This window comes from Phacochoerus africanus, chromosome 2 (assembly GCF_016906955.1).
Source record: "Phacochoerus africanus isolate WHEZ1 chromosome 2, ROS_Pafr_v1, whole genome shotgun sequence".
NCBI classification, from domain to species: Eukaryota; Metazoa; Chordata; class Mammalia; order Artiodactyla; family Suidae; genus Phacochoerus; species Phacochoerus africanus.
In genome coordinates, this window is record NC_062545.1 from 121,992,854 (window position 1) to 122,010,752 (window position 17,899).

The 17,899-nt window shown below is 41.8% G+C and overlaps 1 protein-coding gene across 1 annotated transcript in view; it reads right to left on the reverse strand.

Moving 5' to 3' along the window:
- Positions 1–2,231: 2,231 nt before the first annotated feature.
- Positions 2,232–17,899, reverse strand: part of SCG3 (secretogranin III) — a 43,686-nt gene continuing 28,018 nt past the window's right edge. The window contains exons 11-12 of the mRNA XM_047769443.1: positions 8,398–8,478; positions 2,232–2,822 (exon numbers count right to left, since the gene is read on the reverse strand). Of these exons, the coding sequence (XP_047625399.1) occupies positions 2,704–2,822; positions 8,398–8,478 (200 nt within the window). The 3' untranslated portion in view covers positions 2,232–2,703. The remainder of the gene's footprint in view (positions 2,823–8,397; positions 8,479–17,899) is intronic.

Genomic DNA, 17,899 nt, shown 5'->3' on the forward strand with positions numbered 1-17,899 from the left:
AGGGCCTAGGAACTTTTTTATTTATATTTTTTATTTTTTAATTTAATTTTTTTTTCTTTTTGGGGCCTCACCCACGCCATATGGAGGTTCCCAGGCTAGGGGTCCAATCCGAGCTTTTGCTGCTGGCCTACGCCACAGCCACAGCAACACGGGATCTGAGCCGCGTCTGCGACCTACACCACAGCTCGCAGCAATGCTGGATTCTTAAACCACTGAGCGAGGCCAGGGACCCAACCTGCAACCTCATGGTTCCTAGTGGGATTTGTTTCCGCTGCTCCACGACGGGAATTCCCCAGGAACTTTTTGAAAAATAAATGTGGAGAGTTTTGCAAGTTGCCTTGTGGCACAGTGGGTTAAGGATCCGGCACTGCCACAACTGTGGCACAGATCACAACTGCAACACAGTTTCAGTCTCTAGCCTGGGAACTTCCACATGCCGTGGGTATGGCCAAAAAAGAATTCAGAGTTTTTATGCTGTTTAACATAAAATAATCTGGAATCAGAGAGTAAGCCAAAACATACAAATCTAAAAACACTATCCTAAAGACATAAGTTCAAATTTGAAATTAAGACCACAATCTCAAAAATATTTTTCTGAGTATTTTATTTTTGTCTAAGGTCTTACAATTTCTAGCCAAAGCATCTCTCCCCTCATCTTCAAGTTACTAAAAACTTTAAATTCACCATTGGCAATTGAACTGTCCCGGGCTAGGGGCCTTTAGTTGCTGCCTTGAACACAGAAACACTGTCGAGGAAGAAGCTGGGACAAGAACCTCGGTCCCGGCTTTACCGCTGCTTGACCATTGGAGTTTTTGAGTATTTCCTGTGCCCTCTTTGTGAATCAGTTTCCTCGTGTGTAACACAGGACAGAAGATCTCCTTTCTGTCTTGGTCATCAACAGTAGCTAAGGAATGTCAATGTGTTCTGAAAGCTGTAGTGAACTCCCTTAGTTAATGTCTTATTTGTAAAAATACAGCATAGATATTTAGGTAAATCATAGAAAAGTGAATGTATAAAATGCTCGAGTCACAACCAGTTAATTCTCTCTAATGTAGAAGCCACAGTGTGTTTGGACTACGGGACTTGGTGAGGTAGGATTGAATTGAATTATTAAAGATGACTCATTCACATTGTCTGACTCATCGTGCTCTAGCAGGTATAGTTTGGGCAAAGATGTTTTTATTTCCCTCTCACCATTCCCCAGTGGACATTGGTTTCTCTAGAACATGCTGAGTTTTGTCTCTGTGTGTATCAGGCCATGGCTTTTGTTTTTGCAAGTCTAGAGGGGATGAGGAGAGCAGTGGTCTCCTACCTGTGAAAACAGCCTCTTGTAGCTTCTCTGTGTGTGTTTCCCAGTCCTCAGCAAAAAGTGAGGTATGGGCCTGTAAGACAGGTATTAGAAGCCCATAAGAAGTAATGACAGCTGATATACACACCTTTGTGTTATTTTCATGATTTTAACTGAAATATAGAAAAATATTTTATGTCATTAATTTCAACTGAATAATACATTTTCAAAGCATTCTTTGGTTTGGGTATGTTGCCTATAACACTTCAGAAAGATCTTGGGTCCTGCGTGTGGCTTTAAGGACTGTCTTTGTGGTGATGACTGAGGAAGAGGAAGTGCAGGGCTCTGAGTTTCCTTAACTTTGGCCTGTAGTGAAACTCATCTACCCGCTTTGGTTCACAGGGAAGGGAATGGTTGTTATTGCTATACTTAATCTACCTCCTGGACCTCTTGCTCTCTGTTGAGAAACCTTAACTTGGATCAAGATCAGTTAGATAACTCAGATTTGGCATCACTTTTTACCTTGTTTTATGTAGTGTTTATGACCTCATTTGTCTTCTTGGAAGGTATATAGGTGTCCCTCTTAAGAGAAAAACTCAATGTCTGAAAACTCACTAATAGAAAATGCTAAAGTCCCCACTATCACAGTGGGTCAAGAATCCAACTGCAGTGACTCAGTTTTGCTCCCTAGACTGATCCAGTGGGTTAAAGGATCCAGCACTGCCCCAGCTGGTCTCAGCTGTGACTCAGATTCAATCCCTGGCCTGTGAATGTCCATAAGCCTCAGGTGCAGCCATAAAAACAAAAAATGTTGAGAATGGGGGGAAATTGTTAGTAAATGCAGAAAATCCCATTCATTTTCAGGTTCCTTTTTTTGTGCCATTGGACCTGATAAAGAGCCAGCAGGAATAGCCAAAAGAGCAGATAGCTATACTTTAAGATATAGAGGCTTTGAGGAAATGTGAATTTATTTCAACTCCCAAAAGGGAACAGGTATGGAAATGACATCTTGTAACAGACATTCTATGAGGTGCTCTGGTACCCAGCATGCCTTGAAAACAGAACCCCTTAATTCTTCAGGGGGTGTTTATGAGTGTCACACAGTGGGAAAAAGTTTCAGTTTTAAGTTCAGTCCATTACGGGCTTTTCCAAAGCAACATATATCTGGTTATAAAATGTAAATCTATAAGGAAATAAGGATTCTATATACAAAATTTCAGCTTACATACAACTTTACTTTTCAGATAGTTTTTACGGCGAGAAAGCTATGTTTTAACCACTTCTAAAAGGTTAACTACTGGCAATTCAGCACTTTCTAATAAACCTTGGGTCAAAATAACTTTAATCACGGAAGTGTTTTAAGCTATCCTATGTTTTCTGAAACAGTTAAAAGACTCCTGGATCATTTGCCATTTTTACAGACTGCTGTATATACGCTTGATGGCATCAGCTTCTTCTTTATCAAGGATGCCTTTCTCCACATAAGCATCAGCTTGCCGGTTGATGAAGTCCCTCATTTTGGAAAGGTCGTAATCTGGAAAATATCATTAGAGTAGCATGAGCAAAGATCAGGAAAGAACAACCTGTTATAATGATTACCACTAGTGAAGAAAATTTCACACAACACCATTACCGTGCCCTGTCCTTCTCATTGGAAGGCATTTTGGTTCTCGGCATTTGCGCAGTAGTTTGCGGCTTCAGATCTTGCTTATGTACATTATATTATCCCATCCGCTCTTCATCACAACTTTTCAAGATATTCAGGTGGGGAGAACAGCCCTCATTTGACCAGAGAGGGAACAGACTCATAAGCCAGAGCTTCACAAATTTTAGTGTTTATACCAATCACTGGGGACTCTTTAGAAGTTGCAGATTTGTGTTCAGTAGGCCTGAAGTGGGGCCCCAAATTCTGCATTATAACAGACATCTCCCCCAGGAGATGTCAATGCTGCTGGTCCAGGAAACACTCTTGGGGTAACAAACCTCTAAAGCTTAAATATCTTGTTCAAGGTCATGCAGTGAGTAAAAGTTATAATCAGAACCAGGTGTTCTGACTTCCCAAATTTATTACACTGGTTAAGCCCATGTTGCTGTGACAACCCACTCTTTCCCCTCCATTTTAAGAATTACCTTGATTTTCATGCTGTTTGAATTGTATGCATGGAGTGAAAAGCAAAACCACAACCTCTTTGCAGTTCCTTTGTCCTACTTAAAAAATTTATGTAAACCATTGAACCGCTCACAAAAAAACAAAGAGATCTCCAACCAAGTAAGGAGGCTTCTGGTGGCATCTTTCTGAAGGCTTGAAAAAAAACAAACCCACATCTTCCTATGATGCTTTAAGTATCATATGCTTATTAATTAAAATATGGAAAATACAGAAACATGAAAATAAAATTTAACTCACCTGAATTTTATTGATCATTGATAACCACAGTGGATATTTTGTTCTATGTCACTGTCAATGTATCTATGTCAGCAAAATTATGATCAAAGTGTACATTCAATCTTATATTTCGCTCCTTTTGGTTTACACAGTGAGCACGGGTATTCTTCAGAAACACCATTTTTGTCTTTTTCTTTTTTGGCTGCACTGGAGACATGCATAAGTTCTTGGGCCAGGGATGGAACCTAAGCCACAGCAGTGACCTGAGGCACAGCAGTGACAATGCCGGATCCTTAACTCACTGCACCAGGGAACTCCCAGAAATACCATTTTTAATGGCTACATACAATACATCCTAGGGAGGTACCAACATTTCTGACACCCCCGTCCTCCCCAACCGGGCCTGGGGGTCTTCCACACCGTGGAGTACTTGGGGAAACACCCTCCAGAATATGAGTTGCCTGAGGCTGAGTTCCTTTCGGCAGTTCCTTCCTTGTGGCCAGTCCCATTCATCTTGGCAGTTGGTAGCCCCTGGAACAGAGCCCTGTTTTCTGTCAGTTTTTAAAGGGAAGAGTAAGGAGAGAGTGGGGTACAAAAACCCAGAGCATTCCATGGCCACCTTTAGCTAGCCTGAATATTACCCAGACCTGGGTACCTTGGGCATCTTTAAGCCCTTGCACAAAAGGAAGACCAGACAGGAGCTGAAAGGAATCTGACTAGGAACCATGAGGTTGTGGGTATGATCCCTGGCCTCGCTCAGTGGGTTAAGGATCCGGTGTTGCCCTGAGCTGTGGTATAGGTCGCAGATGCTGCTCAGATCCCACGTGGCTGTGGTATAGGCTGGCAGCTGTAGCTCCAATTTGACCCCTAGCCTGGGAACCTCCATAAGCCACATGTGTGGCCTAAAAAGGAAAAAAAAAGAAGGCCAGACATGAAGAACTTCTCTGCAAGTACCAGGTGTTTATCATGTCCAGGTGAGCTCAGGCTCAGTGAGAGCTTGATGCTTCTCCTCCCAGGACAAGGTTTGCTCCTTCCGGTTTGGGCAGAACCCTGAAGATTAGAGGCTCCCCCCAGCATTGTTGCTTTACATCCATCACCTTATTTGCTCCTCACAAAACCCCATGAGGAAAGCCTGAGTGTCTCTGTTTCAGAGATGAAGAAACAGTACAGAGGAGGTAAGTCACTTGCTTGGGTCATGAGAGAGTCAGGTTCTGAATCCAGGTCTGCCTGTAGTCACTGCTTTGACCACCCTACGGCCTTGAAGGAATTAGTGAACTTGATGCATCTAACAAGAGCAGAACAAACATTCACTAAGTGCTTGGAGGGCTCTGTTTTGTTTCAGTTTTTGACTTTTCCGTTCTCTCGGGCACGAGTTAGAGAATCAAGCTGAGTGTACATTTTGTGTGCCCCTCACAGGCTGGTTCCTGATCGACTCATAGGGCACAATGAAGCACCTCTTGCTCATCACTGGTTCAAATTAATACCAGCTGTTCAGGGTCAACATCCTTAGTGGGACAAAAGGCAGACTCCTCAAAATGCTGTAAAGAGGTCTAGGTGATTGGAATGGACAAACAGGAAAATATTTTGCTTGCTTTTGAAATGGAAAAATGGTCTCTTTATGACATGGCTGTTGCTGTGCACTGTGGGGAAAACAGTGTGGTGCAGAGGAAAGGCCGCGGGCATCCAGCCCTGCTCCGCCCTAGCTGGTTGTTAGAGTACACCCATCAGTAGTTAGACGGAAAACTTAGAAGAGGTTTAAAGGCCATAAGGCTTAAAAGAGAGAAGGGCTGGTGTTCCCATTGTGACTCAGCGGTAACAAACCTGACCAGTATCTGTGATGGACGAGGGTTCGTTCCCTGGCCTTGCTCAGTGGGTTAAGGATCTGGTGTTGCTGTGAGCTGTGGTGTAGGTGCAGATGAAGCTAGGATCCCACATTGCTGTGGCTGTGGTGTAGGCCAGCAGCTGTAGCTTTGATGTGACCCCTATCCTGGGAACTTCCATATGCCATGGGTGGGGCCCATCAAAAAATAGATAAATAAAAGAAAAAGGAGAGAAGGGCTGTGATGCACTTTTTTTTTTTTTTTAAGTACAGACTTAAGGCTTTATGAGATGGGTCATCATTTTTGCATGGATTTCCCTTTCTTGGACTGGGGAAGAGGAGTCAGGTTACCCAGCCCTCTGCCAAGCAAAGGACATTGGCAGAGGTTAAGGAAGGTCAGAGCTGACTGAGTCTTCCTGCTCACACAGCTACAGTCATTGCATGGCTCTAGGAACTGGGTCCCCACAGGCTTTGAGTGATGACCCAAAACCTTTGGGCTTTGTACATGGGCAGAGCACATATGAAGGCAGTGGAGGAAAAACACTCTGTTCCTGCCTTCAGAAGGGTAAACTGTGTGTCACTCTCCCTTCCTGTAAGCAGAAAGGAGCATCAGATCCCACACTGTCATTCTGAAGTTTGCTCACAGAGCTTTCAATATGTAAGCATAGAGTTGTTTCACTAGGTTGGTCATTTAAGGAACTGAAAGACTGAACTGCAGGATGTTGCTGGTCACTATCAGGAGTCAGAGTCATAGGTAAGGCAGCGAAAGAAACAACACGAACTCTAAATGGCAGGAGCGGCCCAAGAAATTGCAAAAAGACAAAATAAAATAAAATAAATGGTTTGTCCATTTGACTCACACTGGTTTCAGAGTGCACTTTGGTACTGTATTACATTTATTATTATTATTATAATTACTGCTTTTTAGGGCCATATATGCGGCACATGGAAGTTCCCTGGTCTAGGGGTCAAATCGAAGCTACAGCTGCTGGCCTACACCACAACCACAGCAACACAGGACGCCAGTCACATCTGTGACCTACACCACAGCTCATGGCAATGTCAGATCCTTAATCCACTGATTGAGGCCAGGGATCAAACCTGCACCCTCATGGATACTAGTCAGGTTTGTTACCACTAAGCCACAATGGGAACTCCCTTACATTGATTCTAAGATAAACTTAAAATTTTTTTTAAAGTCTTTGCAATCACTGATGGCATGTTTTAATTTTTCTTCCTTCTTGGTACGTGAAACAATGGTGCATTTTTCAATCAATGTCAGATTTGATGAAATACGGTTCATATGAATTTGAATGGAACTGACGGCCCAGAAATGCACATCATTTTGAACCAAATAAAACAGAATGTATGTGAAGAACTGGTGATTGTTTCCATCTCACTCAACATGTATGATCACGGGCTAAAGGGGTGCTGAAAATACCTTTTGCTCCCACTGTGTTCTATCTCATCAGTTCTCTAAGTTGGTTGAGAGTAGAATCATGAGAGTATTTAAAAGGCTGATGCCTGAGTCCTGTCCTTCAAGTTTGATTTAGTGGTTGTGTGGGCAGCAGGATATTTAGAAGCTTCACAGGTGATCTGAATGCATTTTCAAGTTTTAAAAGCACTGCTCATCTCATTTTAAAAGAATTGCTTTGCAATGGCTCTGGACAGACACCTGGGAATCATACTAGAATCTTCTTTCCATGTAGCTCTTGAATTTCTCCTTTCTTCATTTCCTCTGCCTCACCTTAGCAGAAGCCCCATCATTTCCGCTCCAGATCCTTGCCTCCTAGCTCTTGCCTGACTTCTGTTTTTTTTTTTTTTTCCCAGTCTGTAACCACACTGCTGCCAGATAGATTTCTCAGTTCTTAACCTAATTAAGCCCTGATTTAGCCTCCTCCAGCTAAAATTAACCTGCTTTGCAGGGTGCACAAGCCTCTTCCTGACTTGGCAGCTGCCCACCTCCCTAGCCCTGTCTACAGGTCCTCCCTACAGACCTTGGTGCTCCTGGGAAACTGAATGGCTCCAGTTTCTGGCCGCCTCACCCTTTTGCCCCTTTATGTCTTTGCCCCGAGTATTTCTACCTCCACTTCTGCTCACTGGCAAATTCTCCCTTGCCTTTCTATCAAAGGCTTTCCTTCGGCTCTTTCTCTGTTTAAGGAGATATGTGCCCCCTCTTCTTACCCCTTTTGTGCCACCAAGCTTATCTGTGTTAACTCCAAGCAGGGACCACCAGAGCTTTATTGATGTGAGCAACCTGGCAGGGCAGGGGGGAAAGGGGGGAAGCTGCATCTCGTGGTCCTTCATATCTCTGGCACACAGAACAGAGTCTGATTTTGTGTTTTTGTTTCAAATAAGTGAGCGACTGCCTTTATGACTGCAGGCTGCACCTAATATGGGCTCAGAAACTGCCTTTGTATAAAAAACTCTAAGAGGGCGTTCCCTGGTGGCCCAGCAGTTAAGGACTTTGTGTTGTCCCTGCTGTGGTTCTGGTTACCGCTGTGGTGTGGGTTCAGTCCATGGCCTGGGAACTTCTGCCTGCCACTGGTGCAGCTCAAAAATACTCCAAGGAAAGGAGAGGGGGTAGACAAAATAAGATTGGTAAAATGTTGATAATTACTGAAGGCAGGTGATGGATGCATGAGGATGCATTAATTATGCTCTCTACTTCACTTTGACATTTTTCACAATAAGACAGAAAAGAAAAGAAAATGTCTTTGTTTGAAAAACAGATTTGAAAAGTAAAAGAAACAGAGGTCTGTTCTTTTCTGCATCTGAGAGGTGCCTAAAGTCTTTGGGGCTCTGAGAAGGGACTTTGGCCTAATTTGATTGTGGGAATCTTTAACAAGAGCTCCTGACAAATGGTCATCAAGTTTGCAATTTACAGTCACAAGAAATCCTTACCTTCTTTATCTTCTTTTTTGTTGTGTTTCTTCAACCATTCAATATTTTTTCTGATGGCTTCCAAATAGGCTTCTGTTTTCCCTGTGAAAAGCAAGAGAACCCGTATTAACCACACATAAAAAATATCATCACATCTCTTTTTAAAGACCAAACTTATGTTCTAGACCATGAATAAATACTGTAATTATCAAGTACTTGTGGGGGAATGTCCCTAAGGAGGTGGCGTGTATGTTTCTGTGGGTGGCTGGGATAAAATTCCAGGAGGCAGGTCCAGGCTGATAATGTCAAGGGGCTGTCATTACCACCCCACCCCACCCCCACCCCCTACAAATAATTACACCTGGATGTCCTGGCAGAAAAGCATTTCAGTTCAGTTCACTGGATAAGTGGGTCCCTACTACTCTCAGATTGGGTCACTTCTGGTTAGGGATGATTCTTTCAAACTGGGGAGTGTTATCAGGTCAAGAACTGAATCAGAGTGGCAGATACTTAAGATCCCATCACCAGATCAGTGATTAGTAGGCCTGAATTTGTGTCTGTGTGTTATCTGCTATACAGTTCTTCAGCCTGGTCTGGTAAGGAGTGTAGAAAATCTCAGATGAAGAGGAGACTTAGCCTCATTTCAAGGTTTGGATAGTGAACTTTAGAACTCATTCTAGTAAAACTCGCCCTGGATGTAAACATTCTCTGATGGGCTTTAAGTCTGGCAAGAGAATACCAGACATCACTGAAGCACCTGCCCTATGACTCACTTTTGATGTGTTGTTGTCTGCAAGTGGGTATTATCATCAACTTAGAGGTGTGGAAACTAAGGCTCAGAGACCTGGCTGAGGCCACCCAGGAAATAACAGAGCTGAAATTTGGACTTTGGTCTTGCCAAGTTTCTGCTACCTGCACTAGCTGAAAGATAAGACTTGCATTCAGACCTAGACACTGATGTAGCCTTGTTCTGTCTCAAAGAAATAAACCGTCCCCTTAATCACATGGATCCCTAATGCTCAGAGTATCTGTACCAAGGGATCACCTGATCCGAAGAGAATTGGATGGTCTAAGAAAAGAAGCCTTCAAAGTCCAGGTCCTCCGCAGAAGCAATGGCTGCTAGAGCTCAGGGTGATGACCACCTGTTCTATATCCCCTTTGAATCTTGTTACTTTTAGTCTACTTGTCCAGACCTCTTGGCTGAGCTAATGTACTGTGGGCTGACTATGTGCCAGAGGCTGTGTTTTGTGCTCCAAAATACATGACCTCTCTTACTCTTCACAACAACTATTTGGGGGCAGTCCTATTTAATTCCCATTTTAGAGATGAAGAAATAGAGGCGCAGACAGAGAAAGGAATATGCTGAAGATCACAAGGCTAGTAAGGAGTAGGGCCAGACTGGAATCTAGGTACATCCAACCACAATCCATGAACACTAGCACTGTCTTAAGATTTGGTAACATTTAGATTTCCACCACAACATTTACCTAAGTGACTTCCTGAGCATCTTTCTTCCTGATTTTGTAGGCCCACTCTTTCCTCACCACTGGCATTCCATGTTACCTGGTCCCCAAAGAAGCACAAAGAAGCTTTTTGCAAGAAGGAGTAAGTAGACAAGAGAAGATAGCCACAATTTTCAGCCCCCATTCAATTGCCCGTGTGGAAAAAGCCTTGATTTCAATGCTTTTCTTTTAAGAATGTTAGAGCACATGAAAGACCAATGTTCCCCTCGCAGATGTTATTACAGCACAATGAATATAGAGATTTTCATTGTCTGTTGCCCATTTGCTAAGAAGGTCAACTAGATTTGGTAAAAAGAAAAAAAAACAATAAAAAACAAAAGCAAAAAACCAAAGTGTCCTGTATTTCAATTAATTCAGCTAGAAAAAGCATTTTGAACAAGAAAGCTTAGTGTAGACTCTTTCTAAAGAATGCAACTCATTATTTTTTTTGCAACTGCATTATTTTTAAAGGGTTTAAATTGGATTAGCCATTCTCATGGGGTTTGCTTTAATGAATAGACAATAATGATTAGCACATCAGGTAATTAGGGCTTCTGGAACTTTGGAGAATGTATGAAATAGTCTTGTTCTTTGAATAATTTTAAGCCCCACAATCTTATCTATGATATCATATCCTAATCTAGAGAGCTTATTTGGGAAAAGGAAAACAACAGCTTAGTCTCTGTATGAAAAATTCTGAATTAGGAAAGTATAGCACAGGGAACTATATCTGCATCACTTGTAATGGAACACGATAGAGCATAATGTGAGAAAAAGAATGTATATATTTATATACATGTGTGACTGGGTCCCTTTGCTGTATAGTAGAAAACTGACAGAACACTGTAAGCCAACTATAATGGAAAAAATAAAAATCATTAAATTTACTAAATAAGAGGTTTCTACCATAGTGTAGCAGACACTGTTCATGATTTCTCACCCTCATTCTTCTCTTCTTTCAAGCTTGACAGAAAAGCCCTCAGCTGATGATGGGCAGAACTGGAAGAAAGACACTCAGCTTCCTTACTCATTGGGCACGTACCACACAGTCCCCCAGAGGTCCTGGGCTCCACCACCCACAGCTGAAGCCTGTCCATTAACACACCATAGTGGCTTCTTTGCCTTGCCCGTCTCATGGACCTATCCTTCCGTAGTGCTTCCTAGGGTCACCTCTCAATTAAAACTTGATCTCAAATCCTCCACTCAGGGTCTGCTTTGGAGGGACACCAACCTAAGATGATTGGAAGTAGGAGACTCAGGTTTCTTTTTGCTCAGGGACCAATTACCTATAAAAATGGTGTTGAATTTTTAAAAGTATGAAATAGTAAGACTACCATCTTGTGGATCATAACATACATGATTTAGACAGTTGATCAAAGTTAAATAGAAGCCACCCCATCACCCTCATTTCCATTTTCTGCTTATTTTTATCCATAGCACGTATCACCTTCTACCATATCATATAATTTGTTCATTAAGCTTATTATTTGTTTTCCTCCCTTAGGAATATTCCTTATTTGCTAATGTACCCCCATGCCTGAAATAAAGCCTGATACAAAGAGGCACTCAATAAATACCTTTTGAATGAGTAAATGGATGATGGCTTCTTAGAAGCCAATCATAATCAGAAGATTTTTTGGGAAGCATGGAATCCAAACTAGGGAAAATTTACAATTTTTTTTTATGTTGAGATATGTTCCTTTTAGGAGTTCCCATTGTGGCTCAGTAGTTAACAAATCCGTCTAGGAACCATGAGGTTGCAGGTTCGATCCCTGGCCTCACTCAGTGGGTTAACGATCTGATGTTGCGGTGAGCTGTGGTGTAGGTCACAGACGCGGCTCAGATCACTACGTTGTGCTGGCTCTGGTGTGGGCCAGCGGCTACAGCTCCAATTGGACCCCTAGCCTGGGAACCTCCATATGCTATGGGTGCGGTCCTAGAAAAGAAAAAAAAGAGAGATGTTCTTTTTATACCCACATTGATAAGAGTGGCTGTGGAATTTTATCAAATTTTTTTTTCTGCATCTATCGAGGTGACTGTGTGGTTTTTCTCTTTGCTTTTGTGGATGTGGTGTATGACATTGATTTGCCTATGCTGAACCATCCTTGGAACCTTGAGATGAATCCCACTTGATCATGGTGTATGATCTTTTTTATGTTTTTGTTGGATTTTGGTTTGGGGAGAATTTCTGCATCTGTAACCACCAAAGATACTGGCCTGTAGTTTTCTTTTTTAGTGATGTCTTTGCTTTTGGTATAGGATGACGGTGTCTTCATAGAATGTCTTTGAGAGTGTTCCCTACTCTTAAATCTTTTGGAAAAGTTTGAGAAGGATCAGCATAAGTTCATTGTATGTTTGGAAGAATTCAACTGTGAAATCACCCAGTCCTGGACTTTTGTTTGTAGGAGTCTTTTTTTGTTTTTGTTTTTTTACAGATTCTATTTCACTTCTAGTGATTGGTCTGTTCAAATTATCTATTTCTTCTTGATCTAGTTTTGGCAGGCTGTATATTTCTAGGACTTGTCCATTTCTTCTAGGTTGTTAGATGTGTTGGCATATAACTGTTTATAGTGTTCGCTTACTTTTTTTTTTCTATTTCTGTGATATTGGTTGTTATTTATCCTTTTTTTATTTCTTATTTTGAGTTCTTTCTTTTTTTTTTTCCTCAGTGAGCCTGCCCAGCAGTTTGTCAATTTTGTTTACTATTTCAGAGAACCAGCTCTTGGTTTTATTATTATTTTTTCCTATTTTTTGTCTGTTTCCTCTCTGATCTTTATTATTTCCTTCCTTCTACTGACTTTAGGCTTTAAAAGTACAGTTTTTCAAAAGAATAAATGGTGTAAGCCTCCTTTCCTTCTTTCTTTCCTCAAAAAGTGAATTATTTGCAAGACTTAAATGGATTCTGAATTTAAATGATAGATACAACAGAAACAATTTAAAACATCTACAAATGTGCTAGACATACTACATCCACCTATCACTTAATCTTCACAGAACCCTATGAAATAAGTTTTTGTTTGTTTTTTGCTCTTTTAGGGCTATACCTGTGGCTTACAGAAATTCCCAGGCTAGGGGTCAAATGGGAGTGGCAGCTGCTGGCCTACACCACAGCCACAGCAACACAGGATCCTTTAACCCACTGAGGGAGGCCAGGGATCAGATCTGCATCCTCATGGATACTAGTCAGGTTCATAAACTACTGAGCCACAACAGGAACTCTGAAATAAGCTTTATTATTCCCATTTTATTAATAAGGAAACTAAGTCTCAGAGAGGCCAAGTGATGTGCCCAAGGAGACAGATGAGTAAGGGTCAGAGCCTGGCTTTGAATCTGGAGCCTTTAGTGAGGGGAGCTGGATAAAATTCACTGTTTAGACTGGTGACTTAGTGCCTGTTGTTAGCATTGCCAAACTGGCCAACAGGCAGTGGTTCTCAAAATTTGGCTGCAAAATGGAATCACTTGGAGGAGGTTTTAAATTCATAGGCGGTCACTCCTCATACCAATTACAACAGACTTTCTGGAGGAGGGACTAAGTATCAGGATTTTTAAAAAAACAATCCTGGGATGATTTGAATATGGGGCAAAGCTTGGGAACCACTTCGGCCAGTATTAGGACCTCCACATACTTGCTGGGGCGCTGGTGACAAGGGAAATAAAATCAGGTGTGTACCTCTGCTCTTAGGAGCAGCTGGTTCCTATTTATATTTTCTCTTCTCTGGAGCTGTCAAGCAAATCTTTTATTTACACAGTGTGCACTGAAATCCCAGGAGTCCACTTTGGAAAGCTGGCCTATTTTTTTCAAATTTATTTTAGCTTCCTTTGGAAAAAAAATAGCTCATGGTTGAGGTAATATGGCACAAGCCTTAAAACATATGCTGAAGCAGATGGGAAAAGAGCCAGAGTCAAGATGCAGCCTTGCCTTTCTAGCTGTTCTGGTTTTCAGCCCTGCAAGAGAAATATCCTTTCCTTTTTTACCTGAGTTTGTCCTGATCCTGACATGCTACCTGGATCTGCAACCCTCACCCCCTCAAAAAAAACCCTAACAACTCTGTAGAAACCAGTAGGTTTAACCTCTTGAATATTGGAATACAAAACATAATAGATATTTGAAATGACTGCTTATAAAAATTGTTTGATAAAATATTTAAAATTCTTGGAGTTCCCATTGTGGCTCAGTAGTAACGAACGCGACTAGCATCCATGAGAACTTGGGTTCAATTCCTGGCCTCCCTCAGTGGGTTAAGTCTCAGGCATTGCCATGAGCTGTGGTGTAGGTCACAGACACAGTTTGGCTCCTGTGTGGCTGTGGCTATGGCATAGGCCGGCAGCTACAGCTCCAGCTCTGATTCGACCCCTAGCTTGGGAAATTCTATATGCCACATGTGTAGCCCTAAAAAGAAAAAAAAAATCTGTACAATAAAGATTATATGATTATAGGTTGGAACCACATAAAACCAAGCAACTGATGCTGGTATCATGGATGCCAAGGTGGACCCCAGGGCCATTCACTTAAAGAATTTGTGCACAAGGATGCCATTTGACATGCCTGTAAGATGAAGGCAGGGATGCTGGGATGAGCACTGGATGGAGTCAAGGGACAAAAGTTCAAGGCCCAGCTCTGCCTCTCTTTAGCTATGAGCTCTTGGCAAAGTCAGTTCATCTTCTGAGCCTTGGTTTACTTATCTGTAAATTACAGAGTGCATTCTGAAAAGGAGATTGGCAGTTTCTACACAGGGGGAAAAATTTTCCTGTGCTGTCCTGGAAACTCCTGTGTTGGTGGTAGGTCTCTGGCCTGCCTTAGCTCCCAGCAAACTTGCTGACTCACTGGAGAGAAGTCGGCCTCACTATTTTTTGGACAATTCCAGCAGAATGCCTTGGGACTTGAATAAAGGCATGCATTTTGTTCTCTTAGGTTGCTTTAAAAATAAAAGCATCCCCATGTGTTAGTCAACTTATTAATTTATTAATTAAAGAAGCTGCTTTCTTTTTTCTGGTCACTATAAAGATGTGGGAATGGTAGGATATTTAGGGGAAAGTTATCTTAGATATTACCTTTTCAACTTAATTCCATTATCTAGCTATAAAGTTGACAAATGATAGCATTGAAATGAGTTTATGGGGATTGTAATGCTTATCTCATCCCTTGGATGATTTTAAAAAAAGATTTTCAGTGACTCATAGAGCAGAAGTGAATGAGTAAACATCAAACTGGCAAAAAAGAGTCACTCTTAGATCATGGAATAAAGCTTTAATGTACTTTGGTCTCCAGAGAGCAATTTACTTAAACTATTAAGGAACTTTACAGATATGGTTGAAATTTGAATACATTTTATTTTATTGGCATATACCTATATTTAGGAATCATAATGAACCATTCACATAACTGCACCAACTAGAAACTAGTATTTTAAGATATTATTCTTAGGAAGTTCCCTTGTGGTGTAGGAGGTGCAGGTTCGATCCCAGGCCTGGGAACTTCCACATACTATGGGTGTGACAAAATTTTTTTTTTTTAATTTTAAAAATGAAAATAAGGAGTTCCCGTCATGGTACAGCAGAAACGAATCCCACTAGGAACCACGAAGTAGCAGGTTCGATCCCTGGCCTCGCTCAGTGGGTTAAGGATCCGGTGATGCCATGAGCTGTGGTATAGGTTGCAGATGTGGTTGTGATGCTGTGGCCGTGATGCAGGCCAGTGATTACAGCTCCAATTAGACCCCTAGCCTGGGAACCTCCATATGCCGTGGGTGCGGCCCTAGAAAAAGACAAAAACAAATCAATCAATCAAAATCAAAATAAAATATTCTCAGTGTGAATTCCTGTAGAAAGCAAGAGTTTAAATAGTCTAAACTATTTTCAAAGGCCAAAGTGTCACTTTTCATCACTGGTAATTAAGTTGGTTTTTTATATTAAGCCTGATGTGAGATGCATGTAAATTTTCTTTGTAAGTTGAAGAGTGATACACACGGAGGCTATTGTTGTTGTTGCTATTATTATTCCTATTCCTCACAGGCCCCAGCATATGCCTGGCATCCTTAATAGTTATTTGCTGCAGTTAGATGGGGCCATCATCTTACTTCTCAAGACCAAAACAGACCCCCTACAGATTTTCCTGCCAGTGTGTCCTGCTTCTAATTATTTCCTTAAGTGGTTTTAGATGAGCCATTACCTTGTCTCTTGCTGTGCTCAGTAATGTCACCCAACTTCCTCTCTTAAGGGAGCCTGCTCTACGTGTTCCTGGCTTGTGTTGTACTTCCCTACAAATGAGTTAAGAACTATTCTTAGGCCATTTCAAAGATTGCTTGAGTCCTCAAAGGCTGGCAGTCGTCCTTGTAGTCCTTCTGTAGCTTCCTGAACACACTGCCAGGCATGCCAACAGAATAAATGTTTATTTATTGCTGAATAAACGTCTCAGGAAACCCAGGAAACCCTGCCTTCACCCACATGGATGCTTGCATTTTTCTGCCTAGAAACAGGTGTTTTCTCATTGGGATTTATAATAGAGAAGCAAAATAGCTTTTGAAAAGTGCAAATAAAGCAACTGTACCTACAATGATATGTGTCATAATATGTGCTTTTGAAGATGAATTACATTTTTTTCTAAGAAATGGGCCCATGGCTTAAGCTCCATTTGATGTTTTCTAAATTATATTAGAATCGGTTTTCCTCATCTCAGGGTAAAGGGGATTACAGGTGGCGTGAATAAATTAAATCTATAAATGACGGGAGGGAGGAGAGAATAAATTTTAGCCTGAAGGCCCTACCCTTTTCCTTATGTTTCTGTAGAGACATTACAAAGATTAACTCTAAATGGATGGAGTTTTACTCTTCTCTCTCCCCATTATTCCCTAACGGAAATCCTAATGAGAAATCTAACCTCATCTTTAGTCTCCAAACACTCACATCCTAAATAGGAAGTAGTGGGCTACCAAGAATCAGCTCCTTCATATTCCCTTTTTACATACTGTTTTCCTAAAACAAGCAAAGAGACCTGTCAGCCCCCATTCCTAGGGGTATTTGCACAGTGATAAAAGGTGTTGTCCCAAGCACTGAACATGCTGCCTCAGTGAGTAGAGGACCAAGCTGATGGCTTGCAGTGTTCCAGGGAAGGACAGTCATCACGTCACCACATGGGGGTGGCTCCTGCAGGAGGTGATTCAGGCATACTGAGCTGTAGTTCTATGTGCCGCCCAATTCCTGCCTCTATATCTCGGGCCACAGAGCCACTCTTTTCCTGGTTGGCTATCTTTGAAAGGTTTACCACTCATCCTCTACCTTATATCCATTAGGATGGCTCCCATCAAAAATTCCTGGAAAGTAAAAGTGGTGGTGAGAATGCGGAGAAATTGGAACGTTTGTACACTGTTGGTAGGGATGAAGAAGTGTCAAACCACTATGGAAAGCAGTGGTTTCTCAAAAAATTAAAAACGGAATTACCATGTGACCTAGCAATTCTACTTCTGGGAATGGGAGTATTCTCCCCCCAGACTGAATATTTCTGAGTCTTCAGATACTTATACATCCATGTTCAGAACAGCATTATTTACAAGAGCCAAAAGGCGGAAGCAACACAAGTGTCCACAGACAAATGGATGGACAAACAAAATGTGGTGAATACATTCAATAGAATATTACTCGGCCTTAAAAGGGACAGAAATTCTGGAGTTCCATCGTGGTTCAGTGGTTGACAAACCCTGCTAGCATCCACAAGGACGTGGGTTTGATCCCTGGCCTCGATCAATGGGTTAAGGATCTGGCGTTGCTGTGGCTGTGGTGTAGGCTGGCAGCTACAGCTCTGATGCAACCCCTAGCCTGGGAACCTCCGTATGCTGTGGGTGGAGCCCTAAAAAGACAGAAAAAAAAGGGGGGGACGGAAATGTTGACATATGCTATAACGTAGAGGAAACTTGATGACCTTATGTTAAGCAAAATAAGCCAGTCTCAAAAGGAAAAATACTACATGATTCCACTTATCTGAAATAGCTACAGTGATCAAATTCACAGCGACAGAAAGTAGACTG